Genomic DNA, 22,292 nt, shown 5'->3' with positions numbered 1-22,292 from the left:
AAACCAATATATGACAATGATGATATGATTTTTGTATAATTTAAAAGTAATTTTATTTGGGACCTTACCGTTCTATCTCCTTGTCACCCTCATCTCGGCAATTTTTATTTTTGTGAACTGAATTTTCTTTGTCGCTCTCATTTTGAGACTCGTTGCGTCCAGTTTGCGAATGGGTATTACTTTTTTTGCGGTGCCATGTATCTGCCTCACTTTCTTCCCCTTCACTAAGACTATCATTCTTCTTTAGCTTTCTTATGTGAGTAAAGGATTCGCAAAATGTTTCAGTTTCGAATATTTCAGATTGCGTATATTCCACTAAGGGCACACCATCATCATATTCCGCCGCTAGACTTTCAGTCTTTTTGCCACTGAATATCTGTGTAGCCGAATCTATGACCGTGTTATTCGCAGATGATTTTACAAAAGGTCGAGATATTTTTGATTTTGTCGATATTTCAGAACTGCTGGAATCGCTTGTACTACTTGAGTCTAACAACATTTTTTTGTTATTTTGATTAAGCTTTCGCAATTTACGTTTGGATAACCTGTTATCAGTCTGGATCGATTTATCTACACAGCGTAAAGCAGCGCACGATGTAACAATTTTCTTGAAAATTTCAAATTGTTCTTGCATGTATTTTTGGAGTCTATTTTCTATGGTAGTAGTTGATGAAGTAAAAGTCTCGCAATCGTTTTGCAAAGATTTCGCGAATGACAAAAGTGAGTCCAAATGGTTAATAACAGTCGATTTTTCGTTGCAATTAATTTCGAATACTTCGTCAAATGTTGTGTGCTCCATGGGTTCCGAACAATTCTCTTGAGGTGAAGGTACTGAAGATAGATTAAAGGTTTTAAAGTCAATAATATCAGACGTACTTGCTATTTCAGTTTGTGAGATAGAAGTAAGAGTTTTCATTGCAGTGCTCTCTGCTGATGACTTCTTTGAAGATTCTTCGTTACTAGAAAATGGTTCACTAGTATTCTGTTCTTCGCAACCATTGTCTTCTTTATTCATTTTAACATTAGGTAATTCTGTAAGTGATGATTTCCCATTGTTCGGAACCTCCATATTTTCGGTATCTGTCTTTGCATTATTTTTCTTTTCAACACCCCCTTCGGTCTCTCCATCACACGCTGTGTATTCCAAAGTATCCAAAACTTTTTCTTGTGAAGAATACTCTACTGCTGTATTATGGGATTTTTCCCCAGTTTCATATGTATGAGGACCCTCATTTAAATTTTCAATTCCAGGCGACAGATTACTAATTTTGTTCGCAGTATCTTCTAATACATTACTTCCTTCTTCCCCGCTTGTCGTGCCATTATATTCAGCACTTGTTTTAGGCGAATGTTTCTTTACAGTGTTTTCATTGTTTCTTATTTCTTTTTCTGAAGAACATTGGTGGGATAAACTTTTCAGCCCCTCATCAAACAAAGCTTTTTTTGAAGACTTTCCGTCTGCAAAAATATCTATCAGCCCTACTGCATGCTTTGGATGTTCGTCTTCAGAATTTAGTTGATCCTCCCTTTCCGTAGTAAATGTGTTGATGCTTTCCAACGTTCTATCTACGAAGTCATTTACATATTTTACGGAGATCGTTCTACTACCTTTTCTTAAAATATGATTAACCAAAAGTTTATGCAAATTTTCTGAATTAGTCGTGTGCTCTTGGGAAGTGTAATTATGGTCGTTCATTATAGACGAGAGCTCACAATCGTCATCAGCATTCACGACACATTCTTTGGGAAAGGAGAGAGAAGAATCCTGGTTTAGGAGTATGTTATCGAGTAGTTCGTTTTCAATGATGTTATCTTCAATTTTATCAGAAGTCAACATTATTTCTACCTGTGTTAATCCACCATTAAAATTTATATCCTTCTTACATGGATCCTCAATACAATATTCGCTCTCAATATGTGGATCAGTTATCTCTTCGGACTCACAAGCAATTTCCATTTTTAAATTATTGGGCTGTTTTACATTGATCGCTTCTTCTGCAGTCGGCTTGTGTGGTAGATGCAATTGCTCCACAGTAATCTGCTCCGACTCGCAAATAAACTCCATTTTAATTTCGTCGGGCTGCTTAAATACATTGTTCACCGTATCCTCTGAATGATCTGCATTTATTTTTTCTAATTCTTTTTCCGCATTCAATTCATTACCATTAGAAGGATAAATATTATGACCACTGCTGGACTGATTGACTTCGTCATTTGGTACATTGGTGAGTTTCCCAACTTCTCCATTTTCCCCCCGGCTGAGATGTTCCGACACATCCATATCAGCATAATTAGTATCGTTATTTCTGGAACTTGTGGCGTTACCACTATTATAATCTGCATAAATTTTTTCCATAGTGTCATTTTCAATATTAGGGCAGTTCCGCAAATTTTCTTCTACCTCTTCCTGGCTGAGAAAATTATCCTCATCAAAACTCAACAGAGTGCATAAAGTGTCCGACACTTCTTGATCGATATCTCTTGACATTTTGCTATATATTTAAAATGATTCGGCTGAAATACAAAAATAAAATACTTTATTGGTCACACATATACCAATCAGATTTTTTCAAATGCTTTACCCATCAAGTACATTAATAAATACATATTTTTCTATGTGCGCTTTTTCAGTGATCTATTAACAGTATCGTAGTTTTGCAACATCAAATAAATATTTTTTACAGTCGACAAACAAATGTTTTCATCGTGTACTGTTTACCGCTGATAACTTATACTTGACATAGACCACAATTGGAAAGAAACATGCACAGAGTGTGTAACCAACAGTTATAAATTGAGTCTCTTATTATAGTACGTTTACACATGCTAAATTATCGCAATCGAGTATTCTCATAGACAACCCTTATGTTAGGCTTTTTTGTTGCACCCTAGCACCAACCGACGCTCTGTATACATTGTATTATGTTCACATATTTAAAATTATGTTCATTTGTGTACTAAATGTCGTAATGCTGGATTTAATAATAATTACTAATTCCCCAAATCGCTTTCAATCGCCAGCCAACATTTGGCTGCATAAAAGCATAAAGTAACGGGTTTGGGAAGATGCCACTTTCAGTATCCAATTCGCCTTGGACATTTTTTACTGTTGCTTTCTACATAATTCAAAACAAATTTTAATGTTCTATTGCAGGTTGGATGAAAAACACTACAGTTAACGTTGCACATTGGCTTACTTTTTCTTATTATGAAATATAACAACGAAAAATAATTAAATGAAATGAAATTTTGCACTGATCGTTTGACTAACTATTGAACAGATTACTAGACGTTTTGCTTACATCCATATTATTAATTATTTTTATCCAAACTTTTATTATTATATTATTTATCCAAACTCAACATGAATCAACTATTCCGAATATCCAGCAAAAAATGTACAAAAACTTAACATCTAATATGAACTGGAAGATTAATTATTGTTATTTAATTTGATAATCTCGCATATATTAGTATCATATTAGCTTTCAGTCATCGCAAGCGATCTGTCAAATTCATCCTAAGCGAAGCAGTTTTAGCAAAGAAATTTTGTACGTGGCAACTTCGTATGGCAGATTTCTTTGTTTACACACATTTAGCTATTTTATATATTTTCATATTTACTATGAAGCCTCTGCGAATGTTTGAAATATTTATTTTTATATTAAAATTCCTAATAGAAGGGAAAGAGGAGAACTTTTAAAAGGCGCTCAACTTATTAATGAATGTTTCAAGTGTTGACTTCAAACAATAGCAGAAGTTCTAAAAGAGTTTTTTTATGGGTAGTGATAAAAATGAGAAAGGCATTACATTGACCTTCACCATAAATAATGCACAAATACTCACAATCGAAGAGCAACTAATTTTTATGTGCTGAAAATACACAAAGTGTATTGTAATTAAGGATGACAAGGTCTTCCCGAACAAAAATAGTAGTTGCCCTCTTCAAATCGGTTGTAGTTCCTAAAACGTCCCAAAAAACATAAAAAGAAATTCTAATTGAAATTCTAAATAATATAACAATGTTTGCATGCGATACAGTAAGATCACTTGGAGTTTACATGGGACAGACAAGAGCAATACATTTATACATTTTACTGATATGTACATTCACTATTCTCTTATTGTTTTCTATGATTTTCTATATAAGACACTAAATTCGGCAATTGATTTCAAGTAACTGGCCAATTCCACGACGTTTTGTTGTAATTCCTAAAATAACCGAAGTCAAGCAAGTAACGGCACTTACGTCGGTTGTTTAAAAGTGAATTATCTTTTTAGCTATATATCTGTAAACAATGTTTCTTCCTTTTTACAGCTAATACGTATTTTCAATTGACTTTGGAACCATTGTCTTGCGTAAACCCAAGATTTAGTTATAAACTCGTAACGTGCACATTATGCAATCAATTTTGTAGCGAACTAAGAACAAATCAATTGTTTCAACTCCGCTTGTGTTTGACAAGTCGTTTGACTCTCGTTTGGTGAGAAATAAAATTTTTGGATTTTCTATGTTGAAGTTTGATTAAACCGCTTATGTAGAGTCAAAGCGCATTTATTAAAGGTGGTTGGACTAGACCAACAACAATGTTTTGTACGTTTGATTGTCACGGCATAGTATTGTAAAAATAGAAAACAAAAAATTAATTCACCTTGTTTTATTCTGTGCTGACAGCCACATGGGCACAGCGAAAGAAAAAAACAAACACCACCACCACCGGATTTACCAACACCACCTTTAATAGATTCGCCTTGTGTAGAGTATAGTAAAATTTAAATAGAGTGAGGACTTCACGGAGAGTGAGAAATTTCTGATATTCGTATTCGAATTCATAATAATATATATGTGCATTGAATATATGTGTATTTTTTGTTATTATATGCGTAACTTCCAATAACAATTTGTCATACGAAATTTAAAGAGCGAATTTAGGGAACATTTTTTTTACACGATAACTCTGAAGGTCAATAATATTCAAAGGCTTTTAATTATAGAAACTAGAATTTAAAAAAAAAATTGCTTTGACAAACCGCGAGAGTACTGTGTTTCGCGCTTTAACAAATTACTTGTTTTTGTTTTGTAATTCAGCACCACCCTGCGTTTACAAAGTGCAGCTAACGAACATTAATTTTTACGTATGACTTTTTGTAAACAATAACAATAATTAAGGCAATCAAAAAATGTCTTCATCAGGGTGGCATGGAATTAAAAAAAAGAAGAAAAATAAAATAGATAATGACCGTATCAAGATTCCCAAAGATATCTTTGAGAAAGCATTAGAAGTGATAAATGACTCGACTCATGTAACTTGGGTGGATCGAAATAGTGATTGCTCTAAACCTATACATCGTAGCTTCGAAAATGATATGAAAGGTATGCGTTCTGCTGACCTTAGCTCCAAAATGTTTTTGGCGCGGGATTGCTTACTGAAACGAGATGTCCGAAACTTTGCGAAAACGCTTGCTGTTATAAATCCTAGTGGTGGCCGTTTAGATTGTAAATGGTACCCACTTTGTGTGAAGGTGATGTAAACAAACTGTTTTTTAATATATAAAGTTCTCTTATCACTTCAAAATTTATCATTATGGAACAAAATGGATTTTTATTTATAATAACTAGCACGCATAATCAATATTTTTTAAATTATGTCTATAATTCAAGTGAGATCTATAAGAACAACTTGAGCTTTCTTAAACAGAAAAACTTAGTCGTGTATACGTAACTGGTACGGCCCAGGTATATATTCGTAGAGGACTAGGTGGTTAGTGTAAAAACCTACCAAATCATGAACTTTAAGCTTTGATAGATGTTCAAATGTAAAAAAAAACTCAAATTAGAACCGACTGTTATGTTGTTGTAGCAGCATAAACATTCCCCATACTTGTATGGAGAATGCTGCTAGAGTGACAGCATCCTGATTTTAATAAGGAAATTGGGTCTGGATGAAATACTGTGATGAGCAGAGACCCCAAAGGCAATGAGATCGAAGTGCAAACCTTGCGTCGTGATCCTCGCCCGTATCTTCTCCTCTTAGTTGATGAACAGCATTCGGACTTCTGTTTCCAACCCCGCCGTGTCCTTCAAGGAATCGAGATCTCGTATCTCAATCGTGGCGCACAGCCGTGGAAGCCGTGTCCTGCACAGTGCTTCTCAGCTGATGCACGAACTCTGACGTAACCTTGCCTCCCCTACCAAACTCCAAGGTATGGCCCCAGCATTCGTTCGCATGACGGATCTTCGGCTTCTTTTGGTTTGCCTTACTAGCAACTGTCTGTCAGCCCTCATCATTTCTCTCAGGGGGTAACAACTATTATTATAAATAAAGAAAATTTATATACTAATGCCAGTTGTACTTAAGACTTATAATAAAATTAAAAATTATTTTTATTATATAGAGGACAAAAGTAGCAGGTGCACGAAATTTCAAATGGTTGGCGTTAATGTGTTAAAACAGCTGCGACTGCGCTGATTTTATGATGGGAACACTTTTTTTAATGCCCATGTCATAAAGCTCGTCTTGTCCGCGCAAACGCAGAGTGGGAATATTTTACGTAGAATAGTTATCTAGAATTTCCTATTTTGTTTGGCATCGTACATATCAACATCCGGTCAAAATAGTAACTGTCGGCAATAGTTATTTTTCTCTTGGCATTTTACATTTTTGAATTAATATCTACCAACAGTGGCATGTGTTGCAATACGAAAATATTTACAAAGCTGGAGAAAGCCGCGTTAACAATCCTGATGGAGAGCACGTAACAGACTGAAGATGTTGCCTAGTGCACAGCATCGCTTAGCTTTCGTGGTGAAGAGTGATCTAAGGGTGGACCAGAGATTAAGTTGGAGGTTTTCAAGTCTTCTATTGAATTATATATATATATATAATTGGCGCGTACACCCTTTTTAGGTGTTTGGCCGAGCTCCTCCTCCTATTTGAAGTGTGCGTCTTGATGTTGTTCTACAAATGGAGGGACCTACAGTTTTTAAGCCGACTCCGAACGGCAGATATTTTTTATGAGGAGCTTTTTCATGGCAGAAATACACTCGGAGGTTTGCCATTGCCTGCCGAGAGGCGACCGCTATTAGAAAAACTTTTTCTTAATTTTTAAGCTTCTACCTTCTTCTGTTGATTTAGGAGTTCTCAAATTCCCAAATTGAGTGGTTGTTGTTGTTGTTGTAAGAGTAAATCAATTCCTGCCGAGCGCGGTAAATTCACCGGTGGTCATCCTTAATCTTATCTAGAGGTAGACTCAACATGCCGGACATATGTTGAGTATATCGGGGTCATTTCTGGATAAGTAGGAGTTTCACTTGCTACAATATCCTGAAGGCAATTGTGCCAAGATAATGCTCGTTGGCTACTTCAGGCGGGAAATTAAGGCGAATTTCTACCAATAGCCGAGCTAAAGTGAAACGAGCCTCAGCAGCAATGATCACCTTGGGAAATCGCCATACGATTGTTGAAATGGGATGGGCGTTGAAGGTGTTTTAAGTAAAATTTATGAAGCTAACGCAATTTGCTTTATTGAAGAGCCTTGAGGAGGAATGAATTATGCTGCTCTGAAATGCTCCGAGTGACCGTGTAAGTCCCCTGGTGGGGGTCTTAAGTACAAGGAAACCACCATAATGCAGACATTTTGCCACCCGCCAGTTTTAGTTTATTGCAGAAGTGTGATGGAACCGAGCCAATTTAATCTGCCAAAAACAGATTAGACAAAATATGTTGCTTTCATCATTCTTAGTTCCATCATTAATATTCCAAAGTTTCTCGCGATGTGCATATTTTAAAATTGGGTTTTTTCTAATACCGCCTGTTCAATGTGTTTTCATTTTAACCATAAAAATATTTGAAGTATAGAAATCTCTTTTCAATTATGTTTTTCTTTTTTTTCAGAAAATTGTTTATTATTTGAGGCATTGAGTTAATTTTGGAAAAAATTAGAATTTTTATCTATTTATACTAATTTCTGTTCAAGGGCATAATGATTTTTGCAATAAATATCTATAATTGACAATGAACGAGATGCAGTTACGATCACCACTAATATTTTATTTAACACAACTTATTTTGTTTCAGTACGGAGCAATTTGTTTGGCACACAACAACGCTGATTTATTAAATGTATATCTCCAATCACTTGTATCTTCGAAAAATAATGAAGGAACTTTGGAAAAGTATACGAAATATAATCATGATGTTGCAGGAAACTGATGATAAATGAAAATAAAACGAACAAAATGCAATTTATTCAAGTCTGCTTTTTATTATTTTTTATTTTTAAATACTAGAATTACATATTTGTCTGAGTTCAAAGTGGATATTGAATTATAAAGACTTAAAACGCATGTTTGAAACGATGGTATTTCTTATGTTTAAGAGTAATATTAGAAAATATAATATATAATCTTATTGCTAAAAGGACAATACCTTTAAAAAGGGCGAGACTTAGTTAATGGACCAACGTAAACGACAGTAAGGGTATAGGAGGAAGGGGGAGTTCTCACTAGTATATCTATATACTTAGTAAAAATCTCGTCTTAAGTACAGTTCTATATTAGAGGAGCGTATCAAATTTTTTTTTTTCAATTTTTCAAATTATAACAAATCGTTCAAAGCTATATGAATCCCGCAGCTGGAATTCTTAAATTTGGGAGAACTCGCCCCTTCCTTCAGCAACTCCCCGCTATCATCTATACGTGGATCCAAAAACTAAAATTTTACCTTTAAAAATCCATAGCAAATTTTATTTGCTTGTCAATACATTAATTTGCATTGCATTACACGAGTTTAAACTTCAAAGTTACGCTTTTTCTGAACAACAATTATAGTGTTTCAATATTAGAAAATTCAATAAAAATTAGATTTTCTCTAATATCTATCTGGGATTTTGTCCAATCAAAAAAAAAAAAATTAATTTCATCTTGTTGAAATACTTGAATATACATTTTGATTTCAATGGTTTAAACTAAACTATTGGCATCGTGTATATTTAAAGGCACAAATTCTCACATCGCAGCTCTCACCTGCCTTTATGCCAAGAAATATACTTTAAAAGATACGATATCGAAATACAATGTTTTATTAACCTTCCAGGATCTGAATACGCATATCAAATGGTTCTCAAAGACCCGATATGTGATTATCTATTTTTTTTTTGTTCTAACCTTTTTAAGAGATAAAGCAATTGAGAAGTATTTTTATATTATTTCCAGCTAACACGTAGTGTTTCTAATTATTCGGTTCATAGCTTTATATATTGGGTTATTTAAACTGATGGTACCGTATGTTAATTCTATTTTATAGTGCACCAATTTCGCATAGAATTTAATAGACATCGTCTTCCATGGAAAAATCGGATGTTTCCCCAGCATAAATTGAACTGAAATACATAAAATAGGTTAGTAGAATGACCAATGGTTAAAATTAAGAAAAGCTTACTTTACTGCGCGGCATGTGAAGAAGACGATGCGTTTCAACTTTTTATTATAAAAGAAGTAATTGAAAGACCACAAACAACCAGGCTCTCCAAACGGATCAGAACTTAAGTCGGGATTGTAGCTATAAATGTCACAATCAGATAGGTTAATTTCATCATCCACAGCAGTCCATAACGGTTGACGCAACACTTGGTACTGATCCCCAGCTAAAGCCGACAAATTTGAATGAACCGAATTCATAACCCACTGTAGTGAAGGCTCTTTGCTAAATTCATGAGACTGCAATGACAAAATATAGTTCTTATTATTATAACAAATATTAAAACTTTCATATAGTCTATGTATATAACTTTTTCTGTTTGCAGTGAATGCAATAACATTTTGACCAGATTCTTGCGATTATTACAATTTTACTTAACTCGGTTTCTTTCTACTGCTGTTTTCTGATCAAATTAAAAATATTTATTTTCAAATAAGCACCACATCACGCGCACTATGTAATTTATATATTGTAGTCATACTATCAAAACCATAAAATTTTTTTTACAAAATTGTAAAATATTCATCAAAATTTTAATGTTTTATAAAAATTCAGGGTATGCAGTTTGGAGCTCAATAATTGTAGTAAAAAGTACAAAGTTTGAAGCTTTGAATGGTTCACACTCATTATATGGCTTTTGTTGTAGTATGAACAAAAAAGAAGGAAGCTCCACTTAATGACACTAGCAGCAATGTTAGCTATTTGACTTTTGCTGCTACTAGGACGTCTTCATTCAAATATTTCTAGTTCACGGATTGAAAATAATAAATTTTTCTTTTTCAACCACCTTTAATTCAATTAAAATTAAATTTTATAAAATAATAATACTTTGTGTTCTCTGTTCGTCTTTGGAATACCTTCCCCAAAAAATTAAACGTATAAAAGAAAGATGAAGATCAAACATAAATTGCTTCGCTACCTTGCCGAAAATTGCTGAATGTACATATCAAATGGTTTCTCATAATTTCAATATTTTCTAATTAATCCCTACTCCTACTACTACTATTTTTATCTCACTTTCCTTTTTAATACCTTCTCTAACTTCAACTTCTTTACCGCTAGAGATAATTTTATTTTGATTTTATTGTTAATCCTTTTATCTACGAATTAATTCTTAAGGTCAATCATTGTAAAAATAACCCATGGTTGTATGTTTGACTTTAATAATAAATATATAAATAAAAAAAATTTTTTTTTTAGATCTCCATTTATTTCATACAATAAGTACTATTTTTACCTACAATTTAAAGAAGAATATAAATAAAATAAATAAAAAATACTGCAGAAAAAAAGGTACTCAAACAATCCGGTATATATAATATTTATGTAGTTTTTTAAATTTCGAAATATCATAATTTATTTTTAACTATTAACAATATCGCAACGCTGTCAGCAAAATTAATAAATCATGAAACTTCAAACATCCGTGTATCCGTCAAAATTTTTTTAGTGAAATTACCTTCCTTTTTACCACGGCATGAACCTAAGTAAAAACATAGTAAGATAAAAAAACTATTATCTAAATTCGCTATGAATTTCTTTCCAGATTGCGACTATTTAAGGCCTTTCACCATAGAGCATGCAAAGCAAATGCCATGTAAAAACAAAGTATAAAAAAAATTGAAATCGATTTTTTTACTGTTTTTTTTTTTTTTTTTGGTGGAAAAGCATAATCGTCCGAATGAGTCGACGATTCAAAGGTTGGTGAAAAAATTTCAAGAAAATGGTTCTGTCGAGATTAGAAAAGAATTGGCAAAACAAAATCTGGACGTTTTGTGGAAGATATTGCTGCTGTGGCGCAAAGTGTTGCTGAACAACCTTCAATATCGATATCTCGACAAACTCAACAATTAGACATAGTACAATATAATAAGTAAAGGTGAAAGTAAAAATTGATTTATTAACTACCTGCTCTAAGGCAGAATACGAGTGGTTAGTGTGTTATTACCGAAATTTACAAACAAAAATGCATATACAGGAGTGTTTTAACTTTTTTTGAATTGGGTCACTCATCTGAACACATAATCCGAAATCATTTGGTAATTAATTAAATCGTACCCATTATTTGATTCCAAAAAATGATGTGGATTTGCTTTTATAATTTATAAAAGCTGCTTAAAACATTAAAATTGAGTGATACTTAATACTTAATATATTACCTTTGCATCAGAAAAATCATAATCTGGTTCAAATGAAGCATTCAAAGTTGCGATCAAGTAAAAAAGTGTCTTGCGCGAAATTGTATCGCAAAGTATTATTCCTTCATCTCCAGATTGGCTGTTATTTCGGTGGAAGTTTGGTGAAAGATCCGCCAAAGTTTGTGGTGGTGAAAGCGCCTGTAAATCATGTGGCCCAACACCGTGTGTGTCAGCGGTGAATCTTTTATAGAGAGCTTTATCTGCGGCTACCATTTTGCATGAATAGCTCTCAATACGACCAAAAATCGTACTTCCTCCAGTTTGTATAGACAGTGCATTATTAATTGCCTCAAAACGCGAGCTTTCCAGCAGTTTCATTTTGCAAAGATCTTGTGTTTCCCTCAGCTGCAAGTTATATCAATGGTGTTTGTGGCCGTTTCTATTTTGTAGTATCAAATGAATTTGTTTGGATCCTGAAGGCTTCACGATTTATATACCGTTTTAAAATCTTTTAGTTTAACGATGCATATAACTTATAAGCCTAATTACGCTGGCGACTCACGCAATGACTTTGCAATGGTCAATCTAAACACAAACTCTTATTCTCGCCGGTATGCTAGTAATTCGGGCTCTGAATGCGTTTACCAATGGCTGATTTATGTATACTATCATTGCCGTAATCGAATTTTCACATATGAACGTGTTTTTAAACATCGTAGATGGATGAACAATTAGTCTCTTTTTAACAATAACGCGCTTTACTTTTGTGTTATACAATTTAATGTGATCACACTGCTTAGTAAACATTACACTTTGAGCAACGAAATGTCTTTATTCTATTTATATGTAGACCAATCCACACATATATTTTTGTATATAGGTATATTATATAATTATGTTTGAATTACGGCACTACGGATATTTTAATTGTTCACAAATAAAATTAAACAAATTGTTAAGCAAAGGGCCAATTATTCAAAATGGCGTACAATGCTCTTTGTTGTATACTATTGGTATGCTTTGTATGTTGCTCTATGTGTACACTGCTTTTCCAATAGGCAATTTTCGACCTATTAAAAAGTTGAACTCTTTCCTTCGTCCCGTTTCCACTTATTCTATAAATGTTCAAAGTCACCTGAATCACTCATTTTTGCGAATAACATTGACACGGACATTACTAGGCACGAATATATAACCAGAAATTTTAAAATTCTATAATGTAACTTTTTTATAAAGTTTTAATAATCTTTTTTCCAACTTTCCACATTGAGTTATTTGAACAAACAAATTTTCTTTGCTAATTAGAAAACAGAATCAAGAATCCTTCAAGTATGTAATTAGTCAAATTGTACGCAAATTATTCGTTTGTTTTATGTGATTACTTTTCTGTAGTATACATACACATAGTTTCTTTTGTGGTTAGACTTTTGGTGTTGTTATTAAACCGGTACATAGTGACTATCCTAAAGGCTTGTTCAGAGATAGAATTTTGCTCGTCTTAGCGAATGTTATCACTTAAAAGGTTAATTCGGCTAGATTGTTTAAAATATAATATTATCAAGCAGCTCAATGAAAAATCACTTTGCTCCTTCAAATTCTTCAAATTTGCTAAAATTCAATCGGCATGGCTCGATGCGCAGCCATTCACCCTAACAACTGACTCAGCTGCCAAACCATAGTTATCGATATCTATAGTTCGCATGCACCTTAAAAAAACAGCCGATACTTTAATGCTATTTGTGATTTAATTATTGTCAAAAAATTTGGCGAACCGATTATTAACTACAGCACCTGAAATTTCTTATTGAAGCTATTCTATGTCATGATACGTTCAAATATAAGTAACTAGATTATCTATTTTTTTCGTGCTTAACTCACAAATCGTAATTAAAAAGCGAGATTACCCATACAAAATTTCTCTCCCGAAATCTGAGATTATAAAATAATCCTCGATTATAACCATACTTTTTTAAATACAACCCTGTGTTATCGATAATTATTTTTACGAATGTAAAGAGAAACGTCAAAGTAAAAACTAAATAAATTGCACCCGTTTACGGATTTCCTCCAACTGTCTATTGCCAGCAGCCACTTTCGCAATTAAATTAGCTATTCCTTCTCCTTGTCTCTTCTTTGTATCGTTAATAATAATTGAACAAATCAAAGACTCCAAAATATTCCACCAAAGCAATTTCTATGAAGAAAAACTTTTCTGCTGATTGTCAATTTTGCAGGTAATCTGCCATATGTGAACAGGTAGATTAATTCTTTGGATTTATTGCTATTTACTACTTATGTGAATGTATTTTTACGTCAATTATTCGGCAAATTTATGGTTATCGAAAAATCATAGACAGAAACGAAGACAGTGAGAAAATTGTGAATTTATTAGTAAAAACGAGTAAATGTATTACTATTGTCTTTGTAAAACCGTCCAGTGTAAACTCCAAGTAAGCGATTAAATTTGCCTAATGGTGCTCACAGTCACCAACGTAAACGCAGGTCCATGTCAGTTGACACGATGAATCTAATGAGAGCCCCATGTAAGTGAAAAACCACCACCCTTCCGTTCCGTAGTATCGTAGATTTAATCGCAGGATTTTGCTCTCTCACCACGCCATGTTGCCAAACAGTACATTTCGAAATCATTTATAAAATAAACTTAGAAAAATTTCAATTTTTATTAAAATAACTTAAAAACAATGTTAATTATAGATAAATGAACTATTTGCATTTGGTTGTTTTCGACTTTGGTATAGTATACAATGTAAAATTGTAACAGATAACGCGGATGTGTGTAAAAGTGTGTATACAAAAATATCAATGGCAACATTGTGTAGATACAACCAAACGCAAACACACACAAACCGATGTATTGTGTAAATATGTAACTAAAAGAATGCAGTTGTTTTCTACGGGATAAATTTTGCTCAAGTTTGTGTATCCTAAGGGCAGCGAAAAGGGACTACGATAGGACTACGGTAGGTGAGTGTGAGCACCATAACGCATACATTTATACTTTTACATGCTTTGCTACATGAAGGCACTTGATACAAGTTTTGTGTAATTTTAATCGATCAGCTGGGTTGCTGTCAAATGTTTAAAAACAAAACGGCGAAACTTAGTGAAAAACTAAAATTACTTAATTACCATAAAGAAATTCTTACATTTGATTGCCTAGCTTTAAAATTTTTGACAAAAATTGTGGTAATTGATATTTGAGCTTTACTTTAGTGTTTATTAATGTCTTTTTTATTGAAATACCATCTATTGAAAAAGATCAAAGTAATCTTGAGGAGAAAATTTAGCAAGATTTAATTTTTGCGACGTGCTTGTTGGAATATCTATGATATGGAGGTTCTTTTGATCACTGTTCAGTCCCCAAGACAGGAAGCTTTGTAAAAAATATAATGGTCTGTGGAATTCTTCTCAACATATTGTGACGAATCATGAATATTCACGAAAAGTTTGGCAACAATGCCGAACGAAGTAATATTGCTCCTGGTGACGCTCAAGCATGCATGTCCAACAGATTATATGTGTGGGTGTCGGGTGCATGACACTAATATCTAAAGTTTTTCATCATGTAAAAGCCGACAACAAGTATGTGTGATACGGAGCAAGTACGTGTGTCGCCCGACACGCACACATATAGCTCCTGGACAGCAAATGCATGAGTGTGGGGCGGAAGCGTTAGAAAGATTGTTTATTAACATTAATAAATTAAACAAACACTTTATTTATTTAAGATCCTCGAGCTCACGAACAATCGCAGAGGGTGATTTTCCACCCAAATATAATGCAATCACACTATTACGTTTATAATCCATTACTGATTTTCTTTTTTCGGGTTTACTCTCTTTGTAAATAATATTCTGGACTGTCATTTAGTGAACTAACAGACAGCTGATGTATGGGCGGGAGTGGTCTGAAATTGGTTACACTTCGAGTGCCGGACCCTGTATATGTACATATGCTCTATGTTTGATCAAAAAGTTCCCGGAATAATTGCCAGATGGCGCTCTGATTCAACTGATTTGAGTTATGATTTTTTTTTGTTAAGTTGCCATATCTGTGATTAACATTCATACCAAAATGTTATCACCATTGCTTGAAATTTATGTATATAAGTTACTCCGTTTTGAGTAAATCTACCTCTGCATGCGTTTTCGATTTTTTACAGTTTTAAAAACGGATTTGAATTTGCAATAACGAGTTTGTATTAAATTTTGCTTTAAAAATTGATTCACTGGTACGAAAGCCTTGGAAATGTTGGAAAACTGTTGCGGTAATGATATTCTAAAGAAAACAGCCATTTATGAGTGGCATAGACGCTTCAGAAGAGATCGTGAGTCAATCGAGGATGGCGCACTTGGTGGCAGGCCGTCGTTTTCGAAAACTGGTGAAAACATCAATAAAGTGAAAGAAAAATTGAACATTGCCTATGGATCCACTTAAAACTTGTAGTTAATGATTTGGGCGCTGTATTGCTGCAAAGTTAGTTCCAGGGAGGTTAGTTAGGGAAGGACCTGAAATTCATGCAAAACAGGGATCGCATTCATATCGCCAAAGAAACGATTTCCGAGGCTGAATCAGACTAATCATTCATCAAACGTATGCTCACCAGAACTAGGTTTATGAGTGCAACACGCAATCCAGACATCAGGCGAGTGAATGCAGAGCTCCAAATATTATACACCACAAATTTTTGCCAGAAGATCGGACAGTGAATAAAGACTATTTTATTTGGACGTTATGAGAAAGGATTTTTGATTGAGTCCATTGCTTAAAAAAGAGACTACACACATATGCATGCATATATGAGCATACATATGTATGTACATATGTTAAATTGCTTACCTTTAAACAGATACGTATTTATATACATATGTATATAAGAATATATTCACGTGCGTAGGTGTATGTCTACTCGTACGTTTACGTATTTATAAGTTTGAAGTAAGCCCAAACGTCCGATGTGCGAAAGTATTATTGTAAATGTTTATTCTCTGGTTAATTAGGTTCAAATGTTCAAAAATAAATTTGTTTATAAGAGTATTTTCCATTTTAAGAGTTAGAAATTCAATCAAAACAAATCTTTAATTTCAAGTGCTCAAGTACTTTCGAACACGTGTTCTTAGGAAGTTACATTCATTTAGGGTAACCATCCTAATCCTATAAACAATAAAAGAATCTTAAAAAATTTGTTTGTATAATGAGTACGTTCGAATCTACTTTATATTCATGCCATATACACATACATACATACATATGTACAATGTACGCATGATATTTATTTATAAGTGCAAGCGTGCATACATACATATGCATGCACCCAGTCGGAAAAGGTCATTGTAGTATACCCATGCCTTCGAAGCTAAACATTCCAGGGAGTGTATTTTTTCATGACATTGTTATAAGAAAATTATGTTTACATATACATATATGCATATGTGTTAAGGTAAATCAAGAACGATTTCAACGGGGATTCCTCGTCTCAAAGAGCACAACCGTGATGTTTTGTTTTTGCGATTGAGAACATGCCAGCATGAAGTTATCGTTTTTTAAGAAGGCACGCTTGTCAGGGGCTAAATTTAACTGTTATTTAAAATTTCAGAGTCAAAAAAGTTGCTCAAATTAAACAAAAACAAAAAACAGTTGTCTCATAACAGTTATAAGGGAACAAATATTCAAGTTGACGATAAGAGCAATTTTCAAAGTTTATTTTTTATGTGAAATATTGATTTGTAACAGTTATAAAAAGGGACGGCAAGTGAGCAACGAGCACCAGCACATCAGTTCGATGATCGTTACTCGAAACTTTTCTAGCGTGAGCTCCAGTAATTCGAGCTATACTTTTTATTATTTTGACTTTTCTGTGAGCAGGTGTATAGCTGATTCGCCGTGTATGTCAGCACAAAATGGAATACCCAAAAACCGTTCCATTCGCAATATCGTCGTATGCTTCTAGTTTCAAATTCTTGTTGGCTGTTCAACGCAGTTCGTCTTTTTATTTTCTTTTTTCTTTTGTCGTTACATGTACAAAAATTTGTTGTTGGCCTAATGTCACCATCTTGCACAGTGCTAACGTCGTTAGAAAATTAAAAAAATGCTGAAAAATAAAATTGCTAATGTTTCTTTAGCTAACCGAACTGTTCAAAAGCTCGAAATTTTAGAGCGAGTATCGACATACATGCATTGGTCGACACTTGCAAAAACCACATCGATACTTTATAAAATTAAAAGCAAATATATGTTTTTAATTTTAAACTCTTAATTTAAAAATTGTAAAAAGCCTTTGTAAAATTTATTAATTAAAATACAACATTATAACCGATAATTTCATCACCTAAATTATAGTTTCGGTCGCTTAATACCATTTGTATGCCAAAAAACACTCTTTCAACCATTACTTGTGTAGCTGTAGTTATGTAAAGCGAAAGTGATTTTCGATCCAGCATTGAAATATATGTATTTGCATCAATATCAAGAAGTTGGGCACATAAAAAATAATATTAAACTTATAATTCTTACGTCTTTGCATGCGTCCTCAAAATCCTAGTATGTATGTATGTATATGCGAACATTTCCTTGTGGGCATTCATATACATATGTATATGGTTTGTTTATACAAAATAGTGAGTTTTAAAGGTGCAATGATTTTAGGAGGACATCCAACTGCCATTTACACCTCTTTTTAGCCCAGAATAGAAATTCAGTTGCCTAATTTTTGTTTCCATGTGTGTTTAATTTGGAAATACTAACTTAAATACAAATATATGTATATTTAAATTTCAATAAAATATCACAAATGTATGTATGAATATGTATTGAGATTTAGCACTGCGACCTGAAGATCTATTGTGCCCCCTTCATGGATTCAGAGTATTTCTCTACGCACCACTTCCTCAATAAATTTTATTATTAGTCCTATTTTATTGAGTGGCGTTTACTCCTCTGGAAAAATATATTTACCCAAGTGCTTGTCCCGCTTATGCGTCAGTACAGGGAACGATGCCTGGAAATGTTTGGCGGTTTTATCTTCCTCTCTACAGAACCTGCAAGTTCCATTGGAGAATATTTCCATGTTAGTAAGATGATGATTCAATCAACAAAGCCCTGTTTCTGTGATAATTCTAAAATTATTCATATTTAATATCACACCATATTTAAACCGGCTTAGGTCAAATCTACCTATCACTGATTTTGATTGCGATAAACTGGGTAGATAGTCCCAATAAAATCTTCTTTGCATTTACTTCCTGAATCAGAGAGGAGAAGTTACCATTTCCTAAGCCCAAATGGCACTAAGCCTCTAAATGGGGAGGCCGAACCTTTCCTAGTTGATTGACGTAATAGTCCGGCAGTCAGGGGTAATTTTGACCTCATTATTTCATGCCGACTGATTTTAATACTGAAGGCAGACGCCATCCAATGGATGACGAAACCAACCGTCAACTGGCGGTGGGTACGTGCCTAGGATGCTGCGAAACGTGTCGAAAAAAAGTTGTTAACAGCTCATTTAATACCGGCTGATATTTCTCTTGTGTATTGTTGACATTTAGTAGAATAAAAAAAAATAGTCAGCTGAGCCGTAGAGGAGGGAAAATACGTTATTCATGAAAGCTAAATCACAAGTATAGTCAAGAATTTAACGGTATAAAAACGCAGTCCAAAATCGACCCCTGGCTACCGGACTATAAATAAATAAATAAATAAATTTATCTGCCATTTTATTCCCAATAATTCCTATGTGCCCTTGAATCCATAGAATACGGATTAGATTATTTTGATCTCATATTCAGCTTATCAAGTCTTCCAGCATCAGTTTTGATGTTAGAAAGAATTGAGAGCCTTCATTGCTGTGTGGCTATCAAGTAAGGATAGCTATACTTGAGTTGTTATAGCTGCGTTCAAGATTAAAATGAGCGCATCTTTCTATGCCGTAAACTTCCGCTTGAAATATGCTTGTTTTTCGTCCTAGCGCTTTCGAGTATCTTTTCCCCGGTTCGCGGACACCTGCCTCTGCACCTTTCTTGGTAAGGGATCCATCCGTGTACCGTGTTCTGGTTTATCTTTTAGATTTTGGATAACCCTTCCCAAGTCTTTTTATTGCCCAGTTTTGGCTTGAAACGTTTGAAAAAAACTGAACATTGGGAGCATCATGCCCCATGGCATTGAGATCTCAAGCTTTAATACTTCCTTGGATAGTCCTCCTCGCTCGGGATTAAATATGAATACGAAGAGGTGTGAGTTCTAGAAGAACCTCCATGGTTGCCATGGGTCACGTATATACATATCTCCTGTTTTACATACGTACAGTTAGTAACAGAAGTAAGTATACACCATCGATTCCTTCAAACAACCTAAGTGATAACAAAATTGTGTTTTATTTACATGAATGAAATAAAAAAATCATATTTAATCCAAATAATGACAAAATTTTAAAAAGGAACAAAATGATAGCTTTTTATATTAAACAGAAGTAGGTAAGTATACAGTTCATCACATTATTAATTTGTGAAATCAAAAACATAATTAAAATCAAATCCTAGTGTTTGGTAGGATAACCATTAGACTTTACAATCGCTTTAAGTCGTGATGGTATTGATTTCACCAAGCTTTCAGTTACAGCTGTTGGTATTTTATTCCATTACTCTTGAGGGATTTTTTCAGTTGTTCCTTATTTCTAATCGGATGTTTACGTATTTGTCGCTTTAAATGTTCCCATAAATGTTCGATTGTGTTGGTATCCAAACTTTTCTCCAAACTTTTTCACGGTCATCAGATCCACAGATACTGAACTTACACTCATTAGAAAATATAACTTGTTTCCAAAACGTTTGGTCATATTTTTCATGATCTTTTGCGAATGAAATCCGTTTACTCCGATTGACACTACTCACGAAGGACTTTTTCCTAACACTGCGCCCATGATAACTAGCACTATGCAAAACCCGGCGAATAGTTTGTTTGTTTGTTGTTTCCCGGCTCATTTTTAACTTCAGATTTCAATTTGGGGGCACTTATTTTGGGGTTTGTCCTGATTTTCCGTACGACTAAGCGTTTTTCTCTGGGGCTTAGGAGCGGCGGACGCCTACAACGCCCTTTATTGGTGGTGCTTCCCGCACTTTTATATTTATTCACAATATTTTGAACTGTAGCAAAACTCCAATCTATCAAACGACCGATTTCTCGCAATGATTTATTATCCTTGTGATATTTTATAATCAGTTTTTTTAAATCATCAGAAAGCTCTTTTCCTCTTGTTGCCATTACTAAAAATGTCGCAAAAATTAATACAAAACGTACTTCACTAAATTTTTATACTCACTTTAATTATTTCCTTTTAATAGCATTAACTTGTTTAATCAATACGTAAAAATAAACGTTATGCTAACTGAACAATCGTTTGCTGTATACTAACTTTTGTAACATAAATTTCGTTGGCATCAAAGGCAAAGCAAATCGTGGATAACGGTACCTAAAATTTACAGCTAAATTAAGGCGCATTTGAAAGCTTATTCCAGTACACAATTACCATGTGTAAAATATTTTGATTACATATTAAGGAAAGCGTTAGCGTCAAACAATTCCATAAATCAGGCTCCTGTATTCTTATTTATGTTACTAACTGTATAAACGCAAGTTTTTGAAACCTATTGTGTTTACTGCTTCGTTGTGCAATTGCTACTCCCGTGTCTCATAGGAAATCATAGGTCCATAAAACTATAGCAGTGCAAAGCCTATCGAAGTCATTTTGGTGTACATCCCCAACTTTTCCTTGCAATTGATTTACACGTCACGAATAATCTAGTTTAGTTATTTTAGATCAAATCTTATACCCAGGAGTTTAACTCCCCTTTGAATTGTTATCTCAATTTCATCTAAGTAAATTGGCTTAAGATGTTCGAGCTTGTATTTCTTTGTGAATGTTACGATGGTCGTTTTTGCTAGATTTATGCTCAGCCCTAAATTAACACACCACCTTTTAGTTACTTTTAACCCTAATTGAACTCTTACACAGAGTTCCTTCAAATTTCTCTCTACCTAATATGACTGTGCTGTCAGCATACCCCTCAAATGATAAAACATTACTGCCTAATTCCATCTAGAATTTATCTACTACTGTGCTTCACATTAGTGGTGATACCCGAGCTGGTTAGTAATAGCTCTACCTTTCTCGTACTTAGCATTTGTCTAATCTATTGAGCGAGGGTATTATTAATACCTCTTCTAACAAGGATCCTATCTATGGTTACATCTGAGGTATCATCAAAGGCACCTTCTATATCTAATCGAAACACATGGGCTAGATTAGTGATGGGCAAACTCAGCACATTTGCACTGTGCGGCAGCGTGTGCTTCTGCGTGCTTAAAAGTGCTAGGTGAAGGGGGATAACAAAGCACAGGGAAGAAACGGAAAAATTGAGCGATTTGTGTCTGTGTTTGTATCCTGAATGAGAGAGCAATTATTCATGAATTCTTACCAGGGATGCCAACTTTTAACTTCATATCAACAAATTTCTAAAAAAATAGGTTTTTTGGTAGATTTTTCTTCAATAACTAAATTTAATACATATTAAACTTTCTATTATAATAATGAATTAAGATAATGAAGAACAATAAACAAGCAATTAAACATTTCAAAAGTTCGCGTAATACTGTTTTTTAA

The 22,292-nt window shown here is 33.8% G+C and overlaps 3 protein-coding genes across 3 annotated transcripts in view; 1 reads left to right on the top strand and 2 right to left on the bottom strand.

The window, feature by feature from the left end:
- The window catches only part of LOC129247046 (transcriptional regulator ATRX-like), a 32,259-nt gene extending 29,552 nt beyond the window's left edge, over positions 1-2,707 (bottom strand). The window contains exons 1-2 of the mRNA XM_054885913.1: positions 2,583-2,707; positions 69-2,514 (exon numbers count right to left, since the gene is read on the bottom strand). Coding sequence (XP_054741888.1) covers positions 69-2,488 — 2,420 coding nt within the window. The 5' untranslated portion in view covers positions 2,489-2,514; positions 2,583-2,707. The remainder of the gene's footprint in view (positions 1-68; positions 2,515-2,582) is intronic.
- A 2,383-nt stretch (positions 2,708-5,090) lies between these two features.
- Positions 5,091-8,249, top strand: LOC129247256 (uncharacterized). The gene is made up of 2 exons (XM_054886307.1): positions 5,091-5,523; positions 8,079-8,249. Exons 1-2 carry the CDS (start codon positions 5,182-5,184, stop codon positions 8,211-8,213), a joined length of 477 nt encoding a protein of 158 aa, XP_054742282.1. The 5' UTR covers positions 5,091-5,181; the 3' UTR covers positions 8,214-8,249.
- On the bottom strand, positions 8,241-12,986 carry LOC129247255 (repressor of RNA polymerase III transcription MAF1 homolog). Its single transcript, XM_054886306.1, has 3 exons — positions 11,639-12,986; positions 9,441-9,718; positions 8,241-9,381 (listed from the first exon to the last, which is right to left on the bottom strand). Exons 1-3 carry the CDS (start codon positions 11,993-11,995, stop codon positions 9,327-9,329), a joined length of 690 nt encoding a protein of 229 aa, XP_054742281.1. The 5' UTR covers positions 11,996-12,986; the 3' UTR covers positions 8,241-9,326.
- Between the last annotated feature and the right edge of the window lie 9,306 nt (positions 12,987-22,292).

This window comes from Anastrepha obliqua, chromosome 5 (genome assembly GCF_027943255.1).
Source record: "Anastrepha obliqua isolate idAnaObli1 chromosome 5, idAnaObli1_1.0, whole genome shotgun sequence".
NCBI lineage: Eukaryota > Metazoa > Arthropoda > Insecta > Diptera > Tephritidae > Anastrepha > Anastrepha obliqua.
Note: the sequence above shows the minus strand (reverse complement) of the source record. Positions and strands in the feature narration are given on the sequence as shown.